The sequence below is a fragment of the Lynx canadensis genome, chromosome B1 (genome assembly GCF_007474595.2).
Source record: "Lynx canadensis isolate LIC74 chromosome B1, mLynCan4.pri.v2, whole genome shotgun sequence".
Lineage (NCBI taxonomy): Eukaryota > Metazoa > Chordata > Mammalia > Carnivora > Felidae > Lynx > Lynx canadensis.
Window position 1 is genome coordinate 163843641 of NC_044306.2, and position 19785 is coordinate 163863425.

General features: G+C 51.0%; 1 protein-coding gene across 1 annotated transcript in view; it reads left to right on the forward strand.

The window, feature by feature from the left end:
• Nucleotides 1-19785, forward strand: part of SCFD2 (sec1 family domain containing 2) — a 401788-nt gene that overhangs the window by 376553 nt on the left and 5450 nt on the right. The window contains exons 7-8 of the mRNA XM_030313874.2: nt 3067-3201; nt 15256-15375. Coding sequence (XP_030169734.1) covers nt 3067-3201; nt 15256-15375 — 255 coding nt within the window. The remainder of the gene's footprint in view (nt 1-3066; nt 3202-15255; nt 15376-19785) is intronic.

Here is a 19785-nt window from a genome sequence, read left to right on the forward strand (position 1 = left end):
AAGGGGGCAGAGAAAAAGGGAGAGACAGAGAATCCGAGGGGCAGAGAGAGAGGGAGAGAGAGAGTGTAGAGCCCAAAGTAGGGCTCAAGCTCACCAACCTTGAGATCATGACCTGAGCCGAAGCGGGATGCTTAACAGACTGCACCACCCAGGCGCCCCTGTCGTAGTGTTTTAACTGTGTTTTTTGAAAAAGAGATATCTTGAAGTGTTCCCCAACCCCCCACACTGCCTTCGTTCCTTGTCCTGCCCTCCACTCCATGATCACCGCTCATGGCAGTCTCAGTAAATCACATCTCAATTTATCTTTCGCGTATTTCCGCAGCTACAAGCTTCCAAATCCCCTGTGACACGTTTTATACAAATGCCGGCCCAGCACACACTCTGTTCCTCACCTTGCTTTTCCCACCCACACTTTATTCTGCCCTGTGCTTTTTGCCAGATCAACACGAGAGCGTCCCTCTCTGCTTTCGTGGCATTTCTTGCAGTGGAGTTACCCCATTTATTAAACAGCTCCTACCAATGGGCACGTGAGTTGTTTCCAATCTTCTCTATGACAGAGAACACACAGCCCGTTATGGGTCTCATTTGCGTGTGGTAACATATTTATAGGATAAATTCCTAGAGGTGGGCTTGCCAGGTCAAACGCACTTGTCATTGTGACAGGAACTGCCAATCGCTCTCCACACTGACTGCAACAACTTGCGCTCCCACCAGCAGCACGTGAGAGGGTCTGGTTCCCCGCGGCCGCATCAAAAGTGCATGTTTTCAAACCCTTTCCCTTTTTGCCTGGGTGATAAATTTTTAAAACAGATCTTAGGGGCGCCTGGGTGGCTCAGTCAGTTAAGCGTCGACTTCAGCTCAGGTCACGATCTTGCAGTCCGTGAGTTCGAGCCCCGCGTCAGGCTCTGGGCTGATGGCTCCGAGCCTGGAGCCTGCTTCCGATTCTGTGTCTCCCTCTCTGTCTGCCCCTCCCCCGTTCATGCTGTGTCTCTCTCTGTCTCAAAAATAAATAAACGTTAAAAAAAAAATTAAAAACAGATCTTAAACAGCTTTATCACAGGGAAAGTAGACTCCTTGTTTTTGCTTTTGTGTTTTTAAATTTCTGTCTTTTAAATTCCTGCTCAGTGCTTTACCTTTCATGAACGTTTACCTGTGAGATCTCTGGGTTAGATCAGTAGTCAGACGGACTAATAAATATGAAGGCTGCTCCCCTCAGCTGAGTAGTTGCTATTTCTCCCTGTGTTTTAGCCCTGATAAATGCGCCTGTTATGTCCCAGCTAAATAATTGTTTATTTTTTTACCATTTGATTTTTAAGTAATGTCTACACACAACATGGGGCTTGAACCTACAACCCGCGATCAAGAGCCACATGCTCCACTGACTGAGCCAGCCGGGCGCCCCTAAATAATTGTTTATTATTTTGATGGTTTATGCCCTGCTTTAGTTCAAAGCATTTTTTAAGTGTATTTATTTGTTTTGAGAGAGAGACAGTATGAGTGGGGGAGGGGCAGAGAGAGAGAGAGAGAGGGCGAGAGAGAATCCCAAGTAGGCTCTGCACTGTCAGCACAGAGTCGAATGCGGGGCTCGAACTCAGGAAACCCTGAGATCATAACCCGAGCCGAAACGGAGAGGTGGGCGCTCAACCGACCGAGCCACCCAGGCACCCCTATCCCTAAAACATTTTAGGTAAGAAAATTGGAATAAAGGGAAAATGAGAGTAAAAACAACCCCCCCCCCAAAAAAAAAAAAGAAAAAGAAAAGGCTGTAAGAAAAGCAAGATGAAGGCAGAAATGAAGTCAGCTCACCAAGTAGCCTCAACACTTGCCAGGGTCTGGTCACGGATTCGGCCAACGCAAAGAGACAAGGAGTTCGAAACATCTAGGCAGGGCTCTGTCAGAGCCTGGCTTTTCTGAGGCTGTGGTAGTCATCAGACTGTGTGGGGAGGAGACATTCCTGCTTTCGGCTTTCACGCTCCAGACTCCGGTGCCCTGTGGGACTAGAGCAGCCGAGACGGCAGCAGGAGGGAGGAAGGTGGTCAGCCGATGGGAAGAACAGAGGCGGAGAAAGAGCACGGTAGGAAGGAGATCAAGGCAGGGGGGGAAACATGCTCAGAAAGCACAGTGGTCAGGGGCCCCTGGGTGGCTCAGTGGGTTAGGTGTCCGACTTCTGCTCAGGTCATGATCTCACGGCTCATGAGTTCAAGCCCCGAGTCGGGCTCTGTGCTGACAGCTCAGAGCCCGGACCCTGCTTCAGATTCTGTGTCTCCCTCTGTGTCTCTTCCCCTCCCCCGCTCATGTGCTCACACACTCTCTCTCTCTCTCCCTCTCAAAAGTAAATAAACGTATAAAAGAAAAAAAAAAGTGCACTGGTCAGAGGCCTCCAAACATCATCTAAACGTGCACAGTCGGAGCACCATTTTATCAAACTGTAGGAGCCGTGGCAAATCAACATCAGCTTCATTCTACCGAAATTCTTATGGTGCCATGCAGCCTGCTTTGTCTAAGCCCTGACCTTGGTCAGATTCCTGTTTGGCACCTTGGCTTCATTTTCTGGCCAAGTCCTACTTGGAGATGAGCTCCACAGAGGAAGGAGGGATTGCTTGAGGCTGCGTTCATGACGAGACGTCGTGAGAAAACATTCCAGTTCCTCGCCCAGGGAGGCATAGGTCTGAGGATGTCGAGGAAAACCGGAGACCCTCGTCGGGTCTGTATCAAATGACAATACGTTGCTTTCCCGTGTTTTTCGTACGTAACATTGTCACTTTAAACCCTGATGAAAAAAACTAGTTGTACGAGGCTTACAGCTTTGGTAAGAGATACTTGCTTATGGGAAGGGCTAAGAACAACAACAACAAAAAAAAAAAACAGCGCCAGAGTATCAGGGTGAACATTACCGAAAAACAAAACAGTGTTGTTCTAATTGTCTTTTCATACACACAAAATCCCCGCCCTTGCCTGATGTCAAAATAAACGTGTTGTGTTTCATCTGGTGCAGATAAAGCTATCTTTGCTCCAGACAAACCAAACAAACCCTTTCACTGACAGCACAATATTTTGTCTTTCCAGGCATCCTACAAGCCATTGCTGAGGCAGGTTGTGGAGGAAATATTTAATCCTGAGAAGCCAGATCCGGTGGATATCGAACACATGTCTTCAGGCCTCACGGATCTCCTTAAAACTGGATTTAGCATGTTTATGAAGGTAAAGTAACCGTGAAGAGGTAATCCTGACTGTAATGCTCTGTTTGATGGGCACGAAAATGCGGGCCCCTTGCTCACCCCGGTGAGGACCGTATAAGATAACAGCCAGTGTTTTTGGCTCTTCTGAAATCAGGTACAGTCTTTATTTAACTTTGGTTATAAACAGCCTGACCTTTGAAAAAAAATTAAAAAAAAAAAAAAAAAAAAGGGGCGCCTGGGTGGCGCAGTCGGTTAAGCGTCCGACTTCAGCCAGGTCACGATCTCGCGGTCCGTGAGTTCGAGCCCTGCGTTGGGCTCTGGGCTGATGGCTCAGAGCCTGGAGCCTGTTTCCGATTCTGTGTCTCCCTCTCTCTCTGCCCCTCCCCCGTTCATGCTCTGTCTCTCTCTGTCCCAAAAATAAATAAAAAACGTTGAAAAAAATTAAAAAAAAAAAAAAACAGCCTGACCTGCAGGCCTCATCCAGCTTCTTTTGACCTAAGCGCTGTGGTCTTTTCCAATAAGAATACAAGCCCTCCAGGATAGCACTAATGAAAACTTTTCTCCTCCTGGCCCACAGTTTCACGTAATCCATATACTAGTCACAGGTGTTACCGATGGTCTACTGCTCTTAATTCCAGAACTTAGGTAGGATAATGAATAACTCTGCTCAGTCATATGACTAGCATCACCCCAAAATCCATTTGAAAATGACTTTTGTCTTAGCCCAGCAGACTCCCAGGTGGCAAGGGCTAGACTTTCTCTGGCTAATATCAAGGGCAGGTCAAAAATGACTGGACTGCCTTTGCCATGGGGATAAAAGGATGGGAAAGTACACAAATGAGACCTATTTTTAACTTACTATAAAGTTTCTAAATTTAAAAGGATCTAAACAAGATTACAGGCTGGCCTCCCAGTCTACACCAGGATTTCAGTTGTAATAACTCTTGGAAATAACAGAATGTTTTGCCTACTTCAAAGCATCTTTGAAATCATGAATTAATCTACATAGAAGATCTGGCCTTTTCAGAGTTCAATAAATGCATATGCCAGGAAAACTGGTCTACTCTAAAAGCCAGAGGACAGAAGCCAGACAATCAGACTCTAGACAAAGCAGTAAACAGGCTGGAGGGGCCGCCCGGGTCTCCTTCCTGCTGCCCCCAGTTATCAGCTGTGTCTGCTGCACCCATGGCTGGTGGATTTTCCCTTCTTTCTTTTTTCTTTTTTTTTTTAAATAACATATTACAGATCAGCTTCTGGAACATGTTCGGGGGCTCCCGTGTTGAATGTAAGTCCAAGGTTGTCCAGTAACCCTTCACGATGGCCAGTTTGTGGAGAAACTTCCAGGCTAGGCATGGTCTCCGAAACCTCCTCCAGTCGAGCACCCTCTTCCTTCATTCACAAGCTTGGACTTGGCCCTGAGGAGAGGCTGAAATAACACGTGTGGACTTTCAGGCCCTGGTGAGTGAGGTCTGAGGATGGCCCGACGGGCTGCAGCGTTCATGTTCGTGGTTGGCCAAGGGCATAGTGAAAGCTCCAACCCGTCTGCACCCTACTCACCATACGTGTTTCCACTTTGCCCAGTGGCATGGTACAGGCCAGAGGAGGCCTTCCAACTCGCTCTTGTCCAGCGATGTTCCATAGAAACAACTGTTTCTTAGCAAAAGGATCCTGTGACCAAATATGTTTGGGGAACACGGAGTGAGACAACAAATTAAATTGCTTCGGAAGGCACAGTGCCTTTAATATGCTAATGGGCTTCGCAACTGTCAGGCCAACAGAGAGCCTCCCTTGGGAGAGGCCAGCCACTTGCGTTTTCCATTACTGTTTCGTAAACTGTGACACATCACGTTTTTAAATTACCCTTTTAAACTCTGCAGAGTGTTTTTTGCAGCTCTTCCTGAAATCAGAAGCTTCACTGTCCTAAGGATTTGGCCTGGGAAGGTGTTTGGAGCCGTCCTGGGCTGCTCTGTTTCTCTCCATTCATATCCCTGGAGTTAGGGCCCGTGAAGAAATGCTCTGGCCCCTTGAGACGGATCTCAAAAGGAGGTTTCCAAGTAATGGATTTCAGAAAAAGGGGGAATTCGTGTTTTCCCGGCAGCTGTCAGAATCCATTCCACACCACCAGCTGCCAGGCCTCTGCTGTCAGTTGCCAGGGGATGTCATCTGTCTGCAGGGGGTGGGAAGAGTCTCAGTGGGCTGGCCACAAAGCCCTCCTCACCCTGGCACCCCAAGGGAGGGTCCTTTTGTTCTGTTTCTACACGGGCTTCAATGGCTTCCAACCACACCGTAGAACCTGAAAGGGAAAATTACTTCTGGCTCACACATTCAGGGCTTCAATCAAATAAGTGGAAGAAATGTAAAGAGGAATAGCCAGGTGGGCTTTGAGGAATAACTGTGATTTCCCAAGGAGCTATGTCTTTGAGATGGAGGGAAGCCATCAGAAGAGAGCATCTTCTACTCTGCTTAAAGTCCCGTGGAGAGAAGAGGGTACAAGATGTGCATCTAAGATTCTCTGCATCAAACCAAAACTTTGTGAGGGGGAAGTCAAGGCTGCTGGATTTTGCCCTTACTAAAGTCAAAACCTCACTTGCATCCTCCGGGGGCGCCTGGGTGGCTCAGTCAGTTGAGTCTGACTTTGGCTCAGGTCATGATCTCACAGTTTGTAAGTTCGAGGCCCACATCGGGCTCTGTGCTGACAGCTCGGAGCCTGGAGCCTGCCTCGGATTCTGCGTCTCCCTCTCTCTCTGCCCCTCCTCCAATCACACTCTGTCGCTTTCTCTCTCAAAAATAAATAAACATTTAAAAACAAAAACAAAAAACAAAAACCCTCATTTGCATCCTACGGCAGCTTGTTACCGTGACGTTCCCACATTGCTTTAGTGTACTTCCCTGCATAAAGACTGTCCAGAGAAGTCTTCCAACCCCACCTGTTCTGGTCGTCTCCTGCTGCGTAAGAAGCCATCCCAACACATTGACTTAACATGCTGTCGGTCATTGACTGTGTGCGTGAATCTGCACTCTGTGCACAGCTCGACAGAGAAGGAGTCACCTTTAAGATGGCCTAGTCACGTGATCAGCAAGTTGACGCGGACCATCAGCCGGTAGCTCAGCCTGGCCGGTGAGCCGAGGCACGCAGTTCCTCTCCATGGCCCGAACTTCCTCACAGCACGGCGGCTGCATTCCAAGGGCAAGCATCCTGAAAGAGAGCCAGACAGGAGCCTCAGAAGTCGCACGACATCCCCTCCACAATGCTCTGTTTGTCGAGGCAGTCACACATACCCACCTATGTTCAGGGAGAAGGGACTTACTCTCTTCCTCTTGAAAATATGTTGTGGCCCCTTTTGGAAAGCACAGTCTGCATTCAGCCTACATCTACACTTGGCTGTCCAGCCTGACAGGGCAGTGTTGGGCCACGTGTAACAAGTTTTTCCTCCAGTCCAGAGGACAGAAAACTCACTCATGCTCCTGACCTGGTTTCAGAAGAAGTGCTTCCAGAAAGGCTTGGACAATGGAAGACCTGCCTGTTTGCCATCATTTGTTTGAACAACAGAATCTCAAAGCCGACCAAACAAACAAAAACAAAACCAAACCTTCCTGAGTGCTTAGACGCTGCACAACTTTCCTCTCCTACTTCCCTCTCTCTCCACTGTGTCAGGCCCTGGAAGGGAAGGCCCACAAGCTGGGGAGAAGAGGGAGTATGCCCACAAGATCATTCTTCAGGCAGTCCTGAGAAAGTGTTTCAAGTCAGCCGAAGGCACTCCTCAACCGGAGGGTAGACTTGTGCTTAGCCACATAAAGCTCTGGGCTTCAAAGGGCAATGCCTGCGGGGGGAGGGGGACCCTCAAACTGGGGAGAAACGGCTTTGTCAGAACCTGGCATTCGTCAAGCAGCCAAGCATTTCTCTAAGACGCTTGTGCACGGAGCACCTTGATCTCCTTACGGGAACGCTTGATAGTGATCTAATACATAAATCGAAACATACCTTACCCCTCTCGCTTCAACGTTAATTTAATTTAAAACTAGCATGTCTAATAGGCAGCACTCTTAAAATGCATTTCTGGAATTTGCGGTCTGGAGTTCAGCCTCCTGAAAATAACATATCTTGTATCTACTCCATGTGTTTGGCCCCCAACTTGTTTTGACTAAAGGACACGATTTGTCAAGATGTTTTCTCTGTTGGGATTGGCATGAGGAGGGTGGGTTTTAACTAATGAAATTGCATGAGGCCCTTTTACCTCCTGTCATGTGTTTTTTAAGAAGGCTTTTGTTGTTGTTGTTCCATTTCCTATGTGGCCATGCTTAATTGGAAAAAAATGAGAAGATTTGTGAAAAAGACTCGAAGAAGACCCAGAGCTTGCCTCTGGGCCTTTCTCTGAATTGATATGAGAGCTCCGTTGCCTTGGGTCCACAGGAAAAGTGGCTCAACAAGCCCAGAAATGCTGGTAGTGGAAAGGGGATCAGAACTGAAACTCTTCCAGTTGAAGTGAAGATGTTTGACGGAATCATTTACTGGGGATCATTTATTGTGAAGACCAAGGAGTGTCTCAGGGAACTCAAGGCAGCAATGTGGTGGGCCTCAGGAAGGGTTGGGACTGACATCAGGGAAGCCCCTGGAAACCAGACAGTTCTTTGAGACTCGCCCTGGCCGGCAGAAGACGCAGAAGAACAGAGGCCGGCATTCCGTAGGTGCTCGGGATTCGTCGAATGAATGGCCGGGGAGCTGTGCCACAGCTTTGGGCTCAGCTTTGACTGAGCCTCATCTACCTCGGGTCAAGTCTTGATTCCCAGGGCAGGGTCTCGAATTGGCCCAGCCTCGGTCAGCGGCCCGTTCCTGAACCAGTCTGAGGGGCAGGATCACACCCCTCAGTCACAACATGGCGGCCGGGAGCCCACCCCACAACCGTGAGGACAAAAGAGGCCATTCACGTGTGTGTTGGACGGACACCTGCGGAGGCACCCACAGCAGGGGTGGAGGATGCCGTGGGGGCTGAAGGGCAAAAACGATGAGCCTCAGGTGAGACCGGATGTCAGACCCTTGGACTATAAGAGCTAGGCATGCCTGTGGATCATCTGGTCCAGCTCTTCATTGTTTGCACAGGAAAATGAGACAGAGAAATGAACTGTTGGCCGAGGTCCATTCTACTTGACGGCATTTCTGACAAGAAGAAACCCTGTTGGCATCCGTTGATTAAATCAGCACACGGCCTGGAAGCTCTGTCTGCAACACTATTTATAACCATTGTTTATGTTTTCTCCTTCTTAACTATGCTTCATACTATGAAGTAAGGCTTGATTTTTTTGGTCTAACACTAGCTAAATACGATCCGTAAGGTCTAGTGAGATGGATTCTCTCACGGTAGGAATCATTAAGCAAAAACAAAAACTTGGTTCGGGCAGTCTACGATCTTTGTCTGCCTGTGAGCAATTATCGAGGGCCTCTCTTGTGTGCTCGCCGCTGTTGTGGGCAAGGGAGTCATGGAGACAGACGAGATGCCCCGCCGGCCCTGGCAGAGCTCACCTTGTGAGGCCTGTAGTTTGTTAGGGAGATGGACAAGAAAACTGAGGAGTGCAGGGAGGAGGGAGAAGCGGTGTGCCAGATGGGATGGGAGGGCACAGAGAAGGAGGAGCCAGGCAGGGAGTCAGAGAAGGCTTCCCAGAGGAGTTGAATGCCGTCAGAGCAACAGAAGTTAGGAACAGAGCCATCAGTGCCATCGAAGGAATCGTGGGTGGCTCCCAAGGGCTGGAGCTGAGGGTAGGTGGGGGGAGTGGAAGACTGTGAAAAGCAGAGAGATAAGCAAAAGCCAGATCAGGAAAGACCAGAGGTCTGAAATTTGACCAAAACACTGAGGTGCCATCGAATGGTTCGCAGGAACGTATAACCAATTTGTATTTTACAAGGGTGGCCCTGGCGATGGCAAGTGAGGGGGGAAATGTGGCCAGACCGGCATCAGGCAGCAGAGGGAAGGTGAGAAGATGGGGAGATCCGGGGGGCTCAAGCCGGGCTGGGGGCCTGAGGGCAGGGACACAGTGCTGGTGGGTTCCACAGGACAGGGTGTTGCTTAGATGTGGAAGCAAATGAGAAGACACCGTCTAGGGTCGTTCACCTGGGGTGGGGAGACTGGATGAGTGGTGTTAACATTCCTGAGAAGCAGGAAGGGAGAGCAAGATAAGTTGCATTTGAGGGTTTAGCTTTGCAGCTCAGCAAAGCCTGGGCCGACAGTAGCAATCTGGGGTCGCTGGTGCAGGTGACCCATGAACCATGGGCAGGGCCCGGGGCATCCAGGGGGGTGTTTGGGAGAAGAGCAGAGACCAGAGGCCCGAGCAGTCAGGGACACGATATGTAATGGAGGAGGCCAAGCAAGCAGAGCCCTCTAAGGAGAGAAACCTAGGGGGCTTAGAAACAGGACGGAGTGGGGGAAGTTTCGGGAAAGAGGAAACCACCCACCGCAGCAAATGTGACAGGGGGGTGAAGCCACACCACAGAGTGGCTCTGGGAGCGTGGAGACCTTCTGCAGTGTGATCCAACGAGTAAGTTCCACTGGGAACCTGGTCATTGGCTGATGCCACTGACGAATGTAGAGTGCGGCCTTAAGAGATGAAAGCTAATAAAAATGCTTTCAGTCTGAAGAATCGCTTTGTAAATGGGAGTGTGTGGAGCGGTCTGACTCCGCGGTGAGGCAGACGTGGATTTCAGCCTCAGCCCTCCAGCTTGGGACGAGTTACTCAGCCCCTTCAAGCCTCACTGTCTCCGTCTGTAAACCGGAGCCTCTATCTACTTCACAGGTTCTCGGTGTTACATCGAGTCACGCTGGCCCCACCCCCTGCTCTATTTCCTTCCGGGGCCCTTACCACCTTCCTTCCTTGCCAGTTTCCTTACCTCCTTTGTCATTCTCCCCGGCCGAAGTATAAACTGAGCACCAGCAGGGATTCTTCTCTGGTCCGTCCACTGCTGAATCCCAGAACTCCCGGAGGGCGCCAGGGACACCGGAAGCAGAGGAAACCCTGCTCGGGGAAACCAATCAGGACATCAAGGAGCTCTCCCGGGGCCCAGAACTGCGCAGAAGGTTTTGGCAGCCTGCGCTTCGGAGGCTCCGACGGATGGACGGTGGACAGAGAGTGTCTTCTCCGTCCAGAACCCATGCCGGAAAATCACAGCCAGCAAAGGCTTGGAAAGTGAAGAGAGCGGGGAGACTGACTCGCCTTATTAATCTGTACATTTGCGAGGGCAAAAATAATGCTTAGTGCTTTTAGCTTCAATGCGCCTTTCACCACGAACTCACATGCATGCGGGATGCAGCCGTGGAGGGCCGGTTATAAGGAATGTGTTATTCTGATGGAAAAGACTTTGAGAGACCCCGCCTCCCAATAGCCTGCCCACACGACATGTTCTAGAAGGAAAGTCTGGTATCAAAACATAAATCTAAACAGAAACCACAAGAGCAAACGGCAACGCGTATGCATCGGACCCTTTTATTTGTACCAAAACCAACATTCCCCCAACTCCTTGGCCCCAGGGTATTGTTCTTTGTTGTTACTGTTCTTTGTTTCCTTTTCATCTTTCAATATATCCTTCCAAGACTCTTGCCAGGGTACTTCAGAGTCCAGACTCTCTTATGGAAAGCATATGTTTTGGGGAACATACTGTACCACTTGAAGTTCTGGAGCCAGTTGTGTTTCTGTTCCAGGATCAAGTGAGAAACCGTTATTTACAGGGCGAGAAGGAACCTCAGGTTAGCTACTCAGCCGCAAGACCCACACGTGAAGCAATGAAAGACTTTCTAAAAGATCTCTAAGAACTAAGAAGGGCATCTCCAGCGAACCCATGCGTCTCATTCATTCATCTATCCACTTATTTTATTCGTGCAACATCTGTTGAAAGTTTACCACGAGCAAGGTCTATGCTCAAAGCCACAAATACCAAAATCCCAAGATAAATATGATCGGTCCTCCCCCTCCAGCAGCTCACTGGCCAGGAGAGGAGACAGGCAGGTATATCAAGGCAGCAGTCCAGCTGGACAAGGCCAAGGCAGAGGTGTGTGTCAGATTCAGGTCACGGGACAGGAGTCAAGAGACAATTAGAACTTTCCAGAGGAACGGATGCTTTTTAAAGAGACTAAGAGATGGGGCGCCTGGGTGGCTCAGTCGGTTAAGTGGCGACTTTGGCTCAGGTCATGATCTCATGGTCCGTGAGTTCGAGCCCCACGTCGGGCTCTGTGCTGACAGCTCGGAGCCTGGAGCCTGCTTCCGATAATGTGTCTCCCTCTCTCTGACCCTCCCCTGTTCATACTCTGTCTCTCCCTGTCTCAAAAATAAATAAATGTTAAAAAAAAATTAAAAAAAAATAAAATAAAATAAAATAAAATAAAGAGACTAAGAGGGAAGGAGGTAAAGAAGAGGAGAGGGTACTTTACACAGAGGAAACTACACGTGCTACATAAAACAGTATGATGCAGTGATAGTCAAGATATTTAGTAACCGTAGTTCCATGGCACAGAGGCCAAAACCCACTGGTATGGTCCCAACCAGTGCCTGTGGCCCACGATCTTTCCTACTAACATGGAGAATCTCCAGGGTTTGTAGGAAAAAAAAAAAAAAAAATCAAAGTACGATGTTGAGTGCTAGAAGTCAGGGTGGTAGTTACCCTTGGTGAGGCCATGACAGCAGGGGGGGCCAAAGTGGGGCTCAGGGTGCTGGCTTTCCGTTTCTTGATGGCTTTGTTTACCTTATGAAAATAACTCAGACCAAACACTGTGATAAATGCAATTTTCAGTGCCAGTGTTCCATAAAGGGACATATATTTACCAAAATGTTCAAAAAACCCCTCAAATACAGTGCAGTCAGGCACAGCTCAAATTCTCATGAATGACTCCAGGAAACAGTATACACCTGAAGATGGAAATAGAGACGCGAAGCAAAGCCACATTGAAAGAGCCATATATGCTGAGTTAAAGAGTTTGAACTCCGTCCTCAGAGACTCGCGGGGAAAGGAAGCAGAGGAGAGGGCTGAGGGGCGTTTTCAGAGCGTGGCCTCTGGAACTTGGCCCCTGGTGCCACAGTTGAGTTATCGCGTGTAAACTTAAAACTCTCCACCTGCCAAATGCGGCCGTGATTGCGTTTGTCTCCGAAAGATATTTTGAGGGTTGAATAAGGTACTGCACAAAAATATTTAGTGGAGTGCTCACTATATTCCACAATAAATGTGTGCATTTTAGAAAGCTTCCTCGGGCAGGAACGAGGAGAATGAATGGGGGGGAGGGGGTGGCCACACCGGCACAGGGAGATGAACCAGAAGGCTGTGGCAGTGACCTAGTAAGACGGAGTGAGGGCCCGACCACAATAGGGACAGTGGAACTCAAGGGGATCAAGGAGAGATCCACAAATTTGGAGGGGGAGGGGGGCGGGTACAAATTAACAGGCTTGATCTGGGAAATGAAAGGGAGTCAAGTCCAAGGTGACCATCAGGTGTCGGGCTGAGGGGACTGTGAAGATGGTGATACTGTTAGAAAGTCAGCATGGGCAGAGGCACCTGGGTGGTTCAGTTGGTTAAGTGCCCAACTTTGGCTCAGGTCATGATCTCACGGTCCGTGGCTTCAAGCCCTGCATTAGGCTCCGTGCTGACAGAGTGACAGAGAGTGTCTCCCCCACTCGCACTCTGTCTCTCTCAAAAATGAATAAACGTTAAAAAAAATTTTTTTTAAAGAAGTCGACATTTGGGGCGCCTGGGTGGCGCAGTCGGTTAAGCGTCCGACTTCAGCCAGGTCACGATCTCACGGTCCGTGAGTTCGAGCCCCGCGTCGGGCTCTGGGCTGATGGCTCAGAGCCTGGAGCCTGTTTCTGATTCTGTGTCTCCCTCTCTCTCTGCCCCTCCCCCGTTCATGCTCTGTCTCTCTCTGTCCCAAAAATAAATAAATGTTGAAAAAAAAAATTTTTTTTTAAATAAATAAATAAATAAAGAAGTCGACATGGGCAATAGACTAGGGGGAAGATCATGCATCAAACGTGAAACCTGTTGGGAGACACCCAGGTGGGCATGTCCACAGGAACTCAGTAGAGGTGTCTGTGCTAAGGACATACATTTGGGAAGTATATAGAAGATTGTGGAAGGCAAAGAGTGGTGAGGTCCTCATCTCAGGGATGCTGCATTGGAGTGAGAAGAGCAAAGGGCCAAGATGGAACCCTGAGGAACATGGACATTGAGAGGGGCAGACCAAGAAAAGAGACTCATGAAGAAATTTGAGGAGAAAATGATCAGAAAGGTTGAAGAGCAGCCAACAGAGAGTGCTATCGGAGTAGCCAAGCAGGGTGTCATCGATTGTGACAGATGCCACAGAAATGACCTGTTAGATGAAAACGAAGTAGTGTTCCTTGACTCCTACATGTGCTGGCCGTGATGGCCTCAGTGAGAGCAAATCCAGGAGAATAGGGTGACTAAAGCGGGATTGTCTTGGGTCTATGTTACGTGGCTTGGAAGAAAGCAGTCAACAAATGCATTCCAGGGGAAGGAAAGCTACAGGGCAAGAAGCTAGGGGGGGAATGAGGAGGCCATCTTTCTGGAGATCAGAGCTCCCAGTATTCACCACCACCCATTTCGGCAGAAAAGGTTAGATTTCTCTCTCTCTCCCCCTCCCTTTCCCTCTCCCTGTTCTTCTCCCTCTCCTTCTCTCCCTCTCTCTCTCCCTTCCTTCTTTCCATTCTGAGTTTCCTCTCCAGAAGCCAAAGAGTAACTTATATAACTGGAAACGCTGAATGTATTACCTTTTTAAATGTTTTGAAAATAAGATGTTGAGAAGTGGGTATATTCAGGCAAGGGAGCCAGAGGAACCCAGCCGAGAAAGGAGCTGAAGCAGGGGCAGGAGAACGGGCCTCCTCTGGGGCTGCTGGCCACCCTGCTGCTCCTGGGGACCGTCTGCACGGCCAGAAGAGGGGTTGGGAATTCGTGTGAATGAGTGTATACGCCCCCCGCCTCCGTCGACCCTCCTTCGTGGAGTCAAAGCCTGTTTCTCCCGCCTCTGGCTGAGGTGGCCGCGAGGGCAGTAGTTGGCAACATGCTTCCTGCGATGACGCCACGCAGACACCTGCAATGATGCCAGGAGCAGGCCCCCACCTGCTCCACCCAGCGGATGACCATTTGCCTCTAGAACCTGGGTCACACCACTTCTCCTGCCCATTCCTCCCCAGACCTGCGCTGGCTTCCAGGTAGGGCTCAAAACATAGTGTCTTCGGAAACTTCCAGGTGGGCCCTTCCATTAGTCACTAAGCCTATGTGTTGGTCATCTTGCATTTCCCGGGAGGTTCTGCGAGTCATTCTAATTTTCGTGTATAAGACTTGGCCTTATGGGTGAAATCATAAGGCATCCGGAGAATTCTCCATGACATCTGGGGGGGGGGGGGGGCCATTCCACACACCGTAGGTTCTCAGCTAAGGTTGGCTTGCGGAAGTAAAGGGTGCGACGCCTGCACTGGACTATAAGCTCCCAGGCCAGGTCCTGGGCCCGTGCCTCTTTTTACCCTCTCCAGCACCAGCCCCCCGGGGCTCTGACCATCCATCCATCCCACAGGTATTTACTAAGCACCTCCCATGTGCAAGACTAGGTCAGCTGAGAATTCAGCAGTGAACCAGATCCCCAGTTCCAGAAGAGGAGATGGCCAATAGGGAAACAAACAAACCAACCAATCCGATAACCACAGGCTGTGGCCAGCTCTTCGGAGGAAATAAACAGAGCTCTGTGACGACTGGGAGGCATGTTTATGCTGACACCTGAGAGCTGCCAAGGAAGGAGTGAATAAGTTGCCCCTCAGCCTTCTCTTCCTATTTAATAGCCCCACTACCTTAACCTTTCTTTGAACAACGTATTCAAAGGGGTATGACACGGTGACGCGGTCTGCGTTCTTCTGGTCGGTGGGTTCACCGCGCGCTAACATACCTGATCCCTAATGAATCGCCCTCTCTCGGAGGCTTGTTTTCGTCCCCTGCCCGAGGGGGCGGCAGCCCTGGGGTACCCGCGGAGGGACAAGGGGCAAGGCCCCCAGCTGCTCAGCGCTCTGCCACTGATGCCCGTGGGGGTTTGTTTTGCAGGTGAGCCGGCCCCATCCCAGCGACCACCCTCTCCTGATCCTCTTTGTGGTGGGCGGGGTCACAGTCTCAGAAGCCAAAATGATCAAAGACCTCGTGCCGTCCTTGAAGCCAGGAACCCAGGTACTGAGACCTCTGTGAACGAGGGCCCTGAGGCAGAAACGAGAGGGTGGGTGGGGGCCCTTCCTTCCTTCCTTCGGCTCCCTGGCGCCTCTCCCTGTCTCCGTCCCCCCTTTCGTGTCCCACCCACCCCTCCCTGTCACGTTCCCCCTCCCTCTGCTCCAGGGCCAGCTGTCCTCCGGATGGGGGTGGAGGGAGAAGAGCTATCACCTATGGTCCCCTCTTCCGCCTCTGGGCTTCAAGGGCTAAGGTGCTATTGTCCCCGGTCCTGATTCCTGAGGGGCGTATATTCTCGTGTGTCCTGAGGGGTATATAAACCTTTAACTACTCAAGAGTTTTCACTGCTTTCCAGGCTCCAGATAACGAGGGCTGCTCCCAGGGACCATCTCCCCACCGTGGCAGTTAGAGGCACGTTGTCGAGGCAGTGACAAATGTGGTCTCTTTCTCCTCTTGTCGCCTCCTGCCAGGTGCCTCTCATTCCCCCTTGTAAGTGGCCCCGTGGTTAAGAACACCGGCCTCTTGATCTTCTAGGTCTGTCTTTGAGTCCTACCTCTGTCGTTCACTAGCCAGCTGATCTGGGAGAGCAAAGCCTTCAGTTTTCTCGCTGATGGAACAGGGCCAGGGTGGCTGTGAATCTTAGATCAGGTAAGGGGAGAGGGTGTCATTCCTAGCACAGTGCCTGACCCTTAGCTCTCAGTAAATGGTGGCTACTGTTGTGAGCAGCAGCCCCTGCCCTGCGGGAGGGGTGTTAGCCGCTGGCCTGAGGCCGGGAGCCCAAGGGGAGAGGCTTCGGGAGAAGGCGAGCCCCCTGCCTGCGGATCTGCCCGAGGAGGCAGAACCTGCAACTCAGTAAGACTCCAAGTCCTTGCCTTACTGTGGGCTCCCCAACACAGGCCATGTGACAGGGACGTGAGAGCAGGTGGCTTACATGATCCCAAGAAGCAGAAGTGAGGGAATCTGAAAAGAGACCGTAGAGAGAGAAAAGCCAGAGAAGCGCCAACTGCTGGGCTGGTTCGCGCCAGGGGCAGCTGAGGCTCTGTCCTCTGGGAACCCGAGGAGCCCCTGGACGGCATACGTCATCTTCCCGTTGCCTCTGCCCCCTCGCCCCCGTTTGAGACTCGCCCCTGGGGGGGTCATCTTCGGCTTTGTGCCACCTCTGCAGGCCACTGAGCGGCAGTGTCGAGGATCCGTTTCGTGAGCAATTGTCTTTTCGAGCAAGACATTTTTAAAATCCGAAAGCACACTTCTCGCTGCCCCTAACGAGGTGAACCGGATGCTTAGCTCTCCGGAACGGTGCTGCGCTGTGACACCCCGACAGACATGTGAATCCCCGCTCTGAAAGGATGAAGTGCAGACGTTTCCAAAGCTGTGTGACCTGCGTTTGACAACCCGGACCTGGAAGCTGCAGTGGCTTGGCTATAATCTGACCGTGTGCTCAGACCTCCGCAAAGGGAGCTTCTCAAAGAATTTGGAGCTTAAGGAGCAGCCTGGTTTGCTCTGTTGCCCTTGTGCCACAAGTTCCCCCGAAGAGCTAAGGGGCCCCCAGGAAGACCCCAAGGGCAGCAGGGAAGACCAGCGGAAGAGGCAGGGGCACCAGAGCGCCGTGCATCTCCGAGCTTCTGCAAGGAGGCGGATCAGCTAGATGTTTGTGGAGCGACACGCCTCAGAGGCAGATCTCCCTTTCTCGCCCTCAAAAGACACAGCTGCCCTACTTCTGCAGCCGACTCTGCCCGGATCTGGGACATGAGCAGCTAGCTTTCTGCTTTTCCAAGAACAGCGGACGTTAGGCCTCGCTGCTCTAGCCGTACACGAGATGGCACGCGGACTGGTGCCATTGTCGGCTCAGACTTCCTCGTCTGCTGGAGAAACAGGCGAACGGATTGAAAGGAACAGGTTCTACCGAATCTACGTCCCCAACAAGCCCTCAGCCAAGAAACTAACTTGGCTTGACTGTCGACATAAGCAGCGATAATATACCGGACGCTTTTTTTTTTTTAACGTTTTATTTATTTTTGAGACAGAGAGAGACAGAGCATGAACGGGGGAGGGTCAGAGAGAGGGAGACGCAGAATCCAAAGTAGGCTCCGGGCTCTGAGCCATCAGCACAGAGCCCGACGTGGGGCTCGAACTCACGGACCGAGAGATCATGACCTGAGCCGAAGTCGGCCGCTTAACCAACTGAGCCACCCAGGCGCCCCACCTATCTGACACTTATATTCTGTCTTTCCTATCCAGCCTACACTTGACCATCTCCAGAGATGAGGGTGTGCCCCCTCCCCCTGCAGCCTGCCTGAGTCTCGGCGGCCCTTACTGTCTCCCCTAGATGCATCCAAATCTGCCTTCTAGAGCCTCACTCACTAGCGCTGGTTCTAGCTCCTGGGCCCCGCAGAATTTACAGGCAAATCAGGTTCGTCCCTTTTCCACGTGGTCTCCCCTGGGTCTGCTCTTCTCCAAACCGAGGCTTTTCGGTCCCACGATACGCGTCTGGGGGTGCCCTGGCGGTTGTGGTGGCTCTCCTCAGTCCCACTCCGTCTCTCCCTCTCGCGCTCGGTTAGAACGGAGAGCCATGCCTCAGTGTGGACTGGCCAGTGCAGAGGCAGTTGGGGCCACCTCCTCCCTGTCCCCACCACAGCCTACAAGGCCCAGCCCACAGTTTGCGGGATGGATTCTTTTGGCTCGGTTTTCACTGTTCTAGATATACCGACATCAACTGAGCCTATAGCCTTTTCTCTCCACGTTCCTCAGTCCCGCCAGCAAGACTTAAGCATCCTGGGAGACTCCTGCTAGCCCTTACCCTCGCCTGCCGTTTTGGCTCTGGAAGGACCACGGGGGGCCGGCAGTGGTGGGGGGAACCGGCAAGTCACGAGGGCAGGAGAGGGGCCTTTGGCCCATTGGCCACACAGGCCTCTACCGCCTCACAAGAGTGGACTGCCTCCCTTTGGGTCTTTTCCTACCACTCTTCGGCCTGCTTGCTTCCCTCCAGCGTCAGGACTTTGGGCTTTCTTACTATTTATTCCCAGCACCACAAACAGGATCAGGATTGCTGAGTGTCATGATTATTCATTCAATGTTGAATCTTGAACGCTAGAAACTTCACGTACAGTATTGTAGTATGCGACAAAAGTAGCTCTTCTGGAGAATTCACCAACCTGTCAATTCATTCTGAGATTACGGACAACTAAAACCAGCCTGACTCTGGTAACAGCTGCTGTTAATCCATACCTTCTCTATATCTACATGGGTGCTCTTGGGACTCAAGTACAGGACTCTGAAATCACATCCGCTAAGTGGGATTAGTTGATTATCCCGTGAACATTTGTTGAATGGCTGCTGTTGTGCCAAGCACTGTTCTTGTGCTAAAAATAGAGCAGGGAGCAAGCCAGACTTGTGCCTGCTCTCATGGAACTTACGTTCTAATAACGAATGACTGATGTCAAACATGAAAACTCCAGCCACAGATAAGTGTGCTGAGAAGACAGGTGCTGTGGTGGGAATAAGTAGGGGTGAGGGGTGGTTCCTTCATCTGGCACAGCTCCTTATGGAGGAGAAGGCCTGTGGGCTGAGGTTTGAAAGGCATTCAGCGACCAGCTCTTCAAAGGAAACACAACCCATTCGAGGCACATGTAGAAATGAATTCTCTTCCACAAACAGTGACAAGGGGAGCGTGAAACAAGGAATCCAGAAACCACACCTGCCACCTGCTAGTCTTACGGGACCGTGGTCATACTCTAAAACTCCACTCCCTGCCCGTGGTTGTTGGACAACGTGCCGAGGAGAAAATTGGGCCGCTGCAGAGGCCCTCTGCTCCGACTACGAAAAAAAGAGGGATCCAAGAGTCAACTCCCCCCACCTCACGCCCACCCCGAGCAGCCACCGCCGGGAGGTGGGAAGCTTGGTAGGCTTCCCCTCGCTCTGGAGTGCGCGCGCCTGGCACCGGCCTCTGTCTCGTTCGCCGCCTGGTGTGGGGCCCCGTGCCCAGACGGCTCTGCAGGCGAAACTCTGGTTGGATGGTGGCCAAGAGGCCTGCAGAAGCCTGAGATTATGGGAGGAAAATAACAGGGAAGGTCCCTTCCAGAAAACACAGGGAAAGGCCAGCTCAGGAGACAGAGGAAGGCCGTGTGGGCAGGTCAGCCCCTCCGTCCCCTGCTTTGCATAGGCAGTGCACGTTGCCCCCCACACACGCTTTCTAGCGGTTCTCCATTTCTGGAGCTCAGTATTTAGTGAGAATGTGCTAGGACAAAAAGGAGGCTGAGAAATATGCTACTACACACAGGGCTTTGCATAACTTCAGGGTTCAGGATACCTAAATCTTGCCTCTAAAAACCTCGCTCCAGGTTATACTAAACTCGATTGAAAGCCCCAAGGAGAGGAGTCCTGTGACCTCCTTTTTTTTTTTTTCCTCTCTTTTCAGTT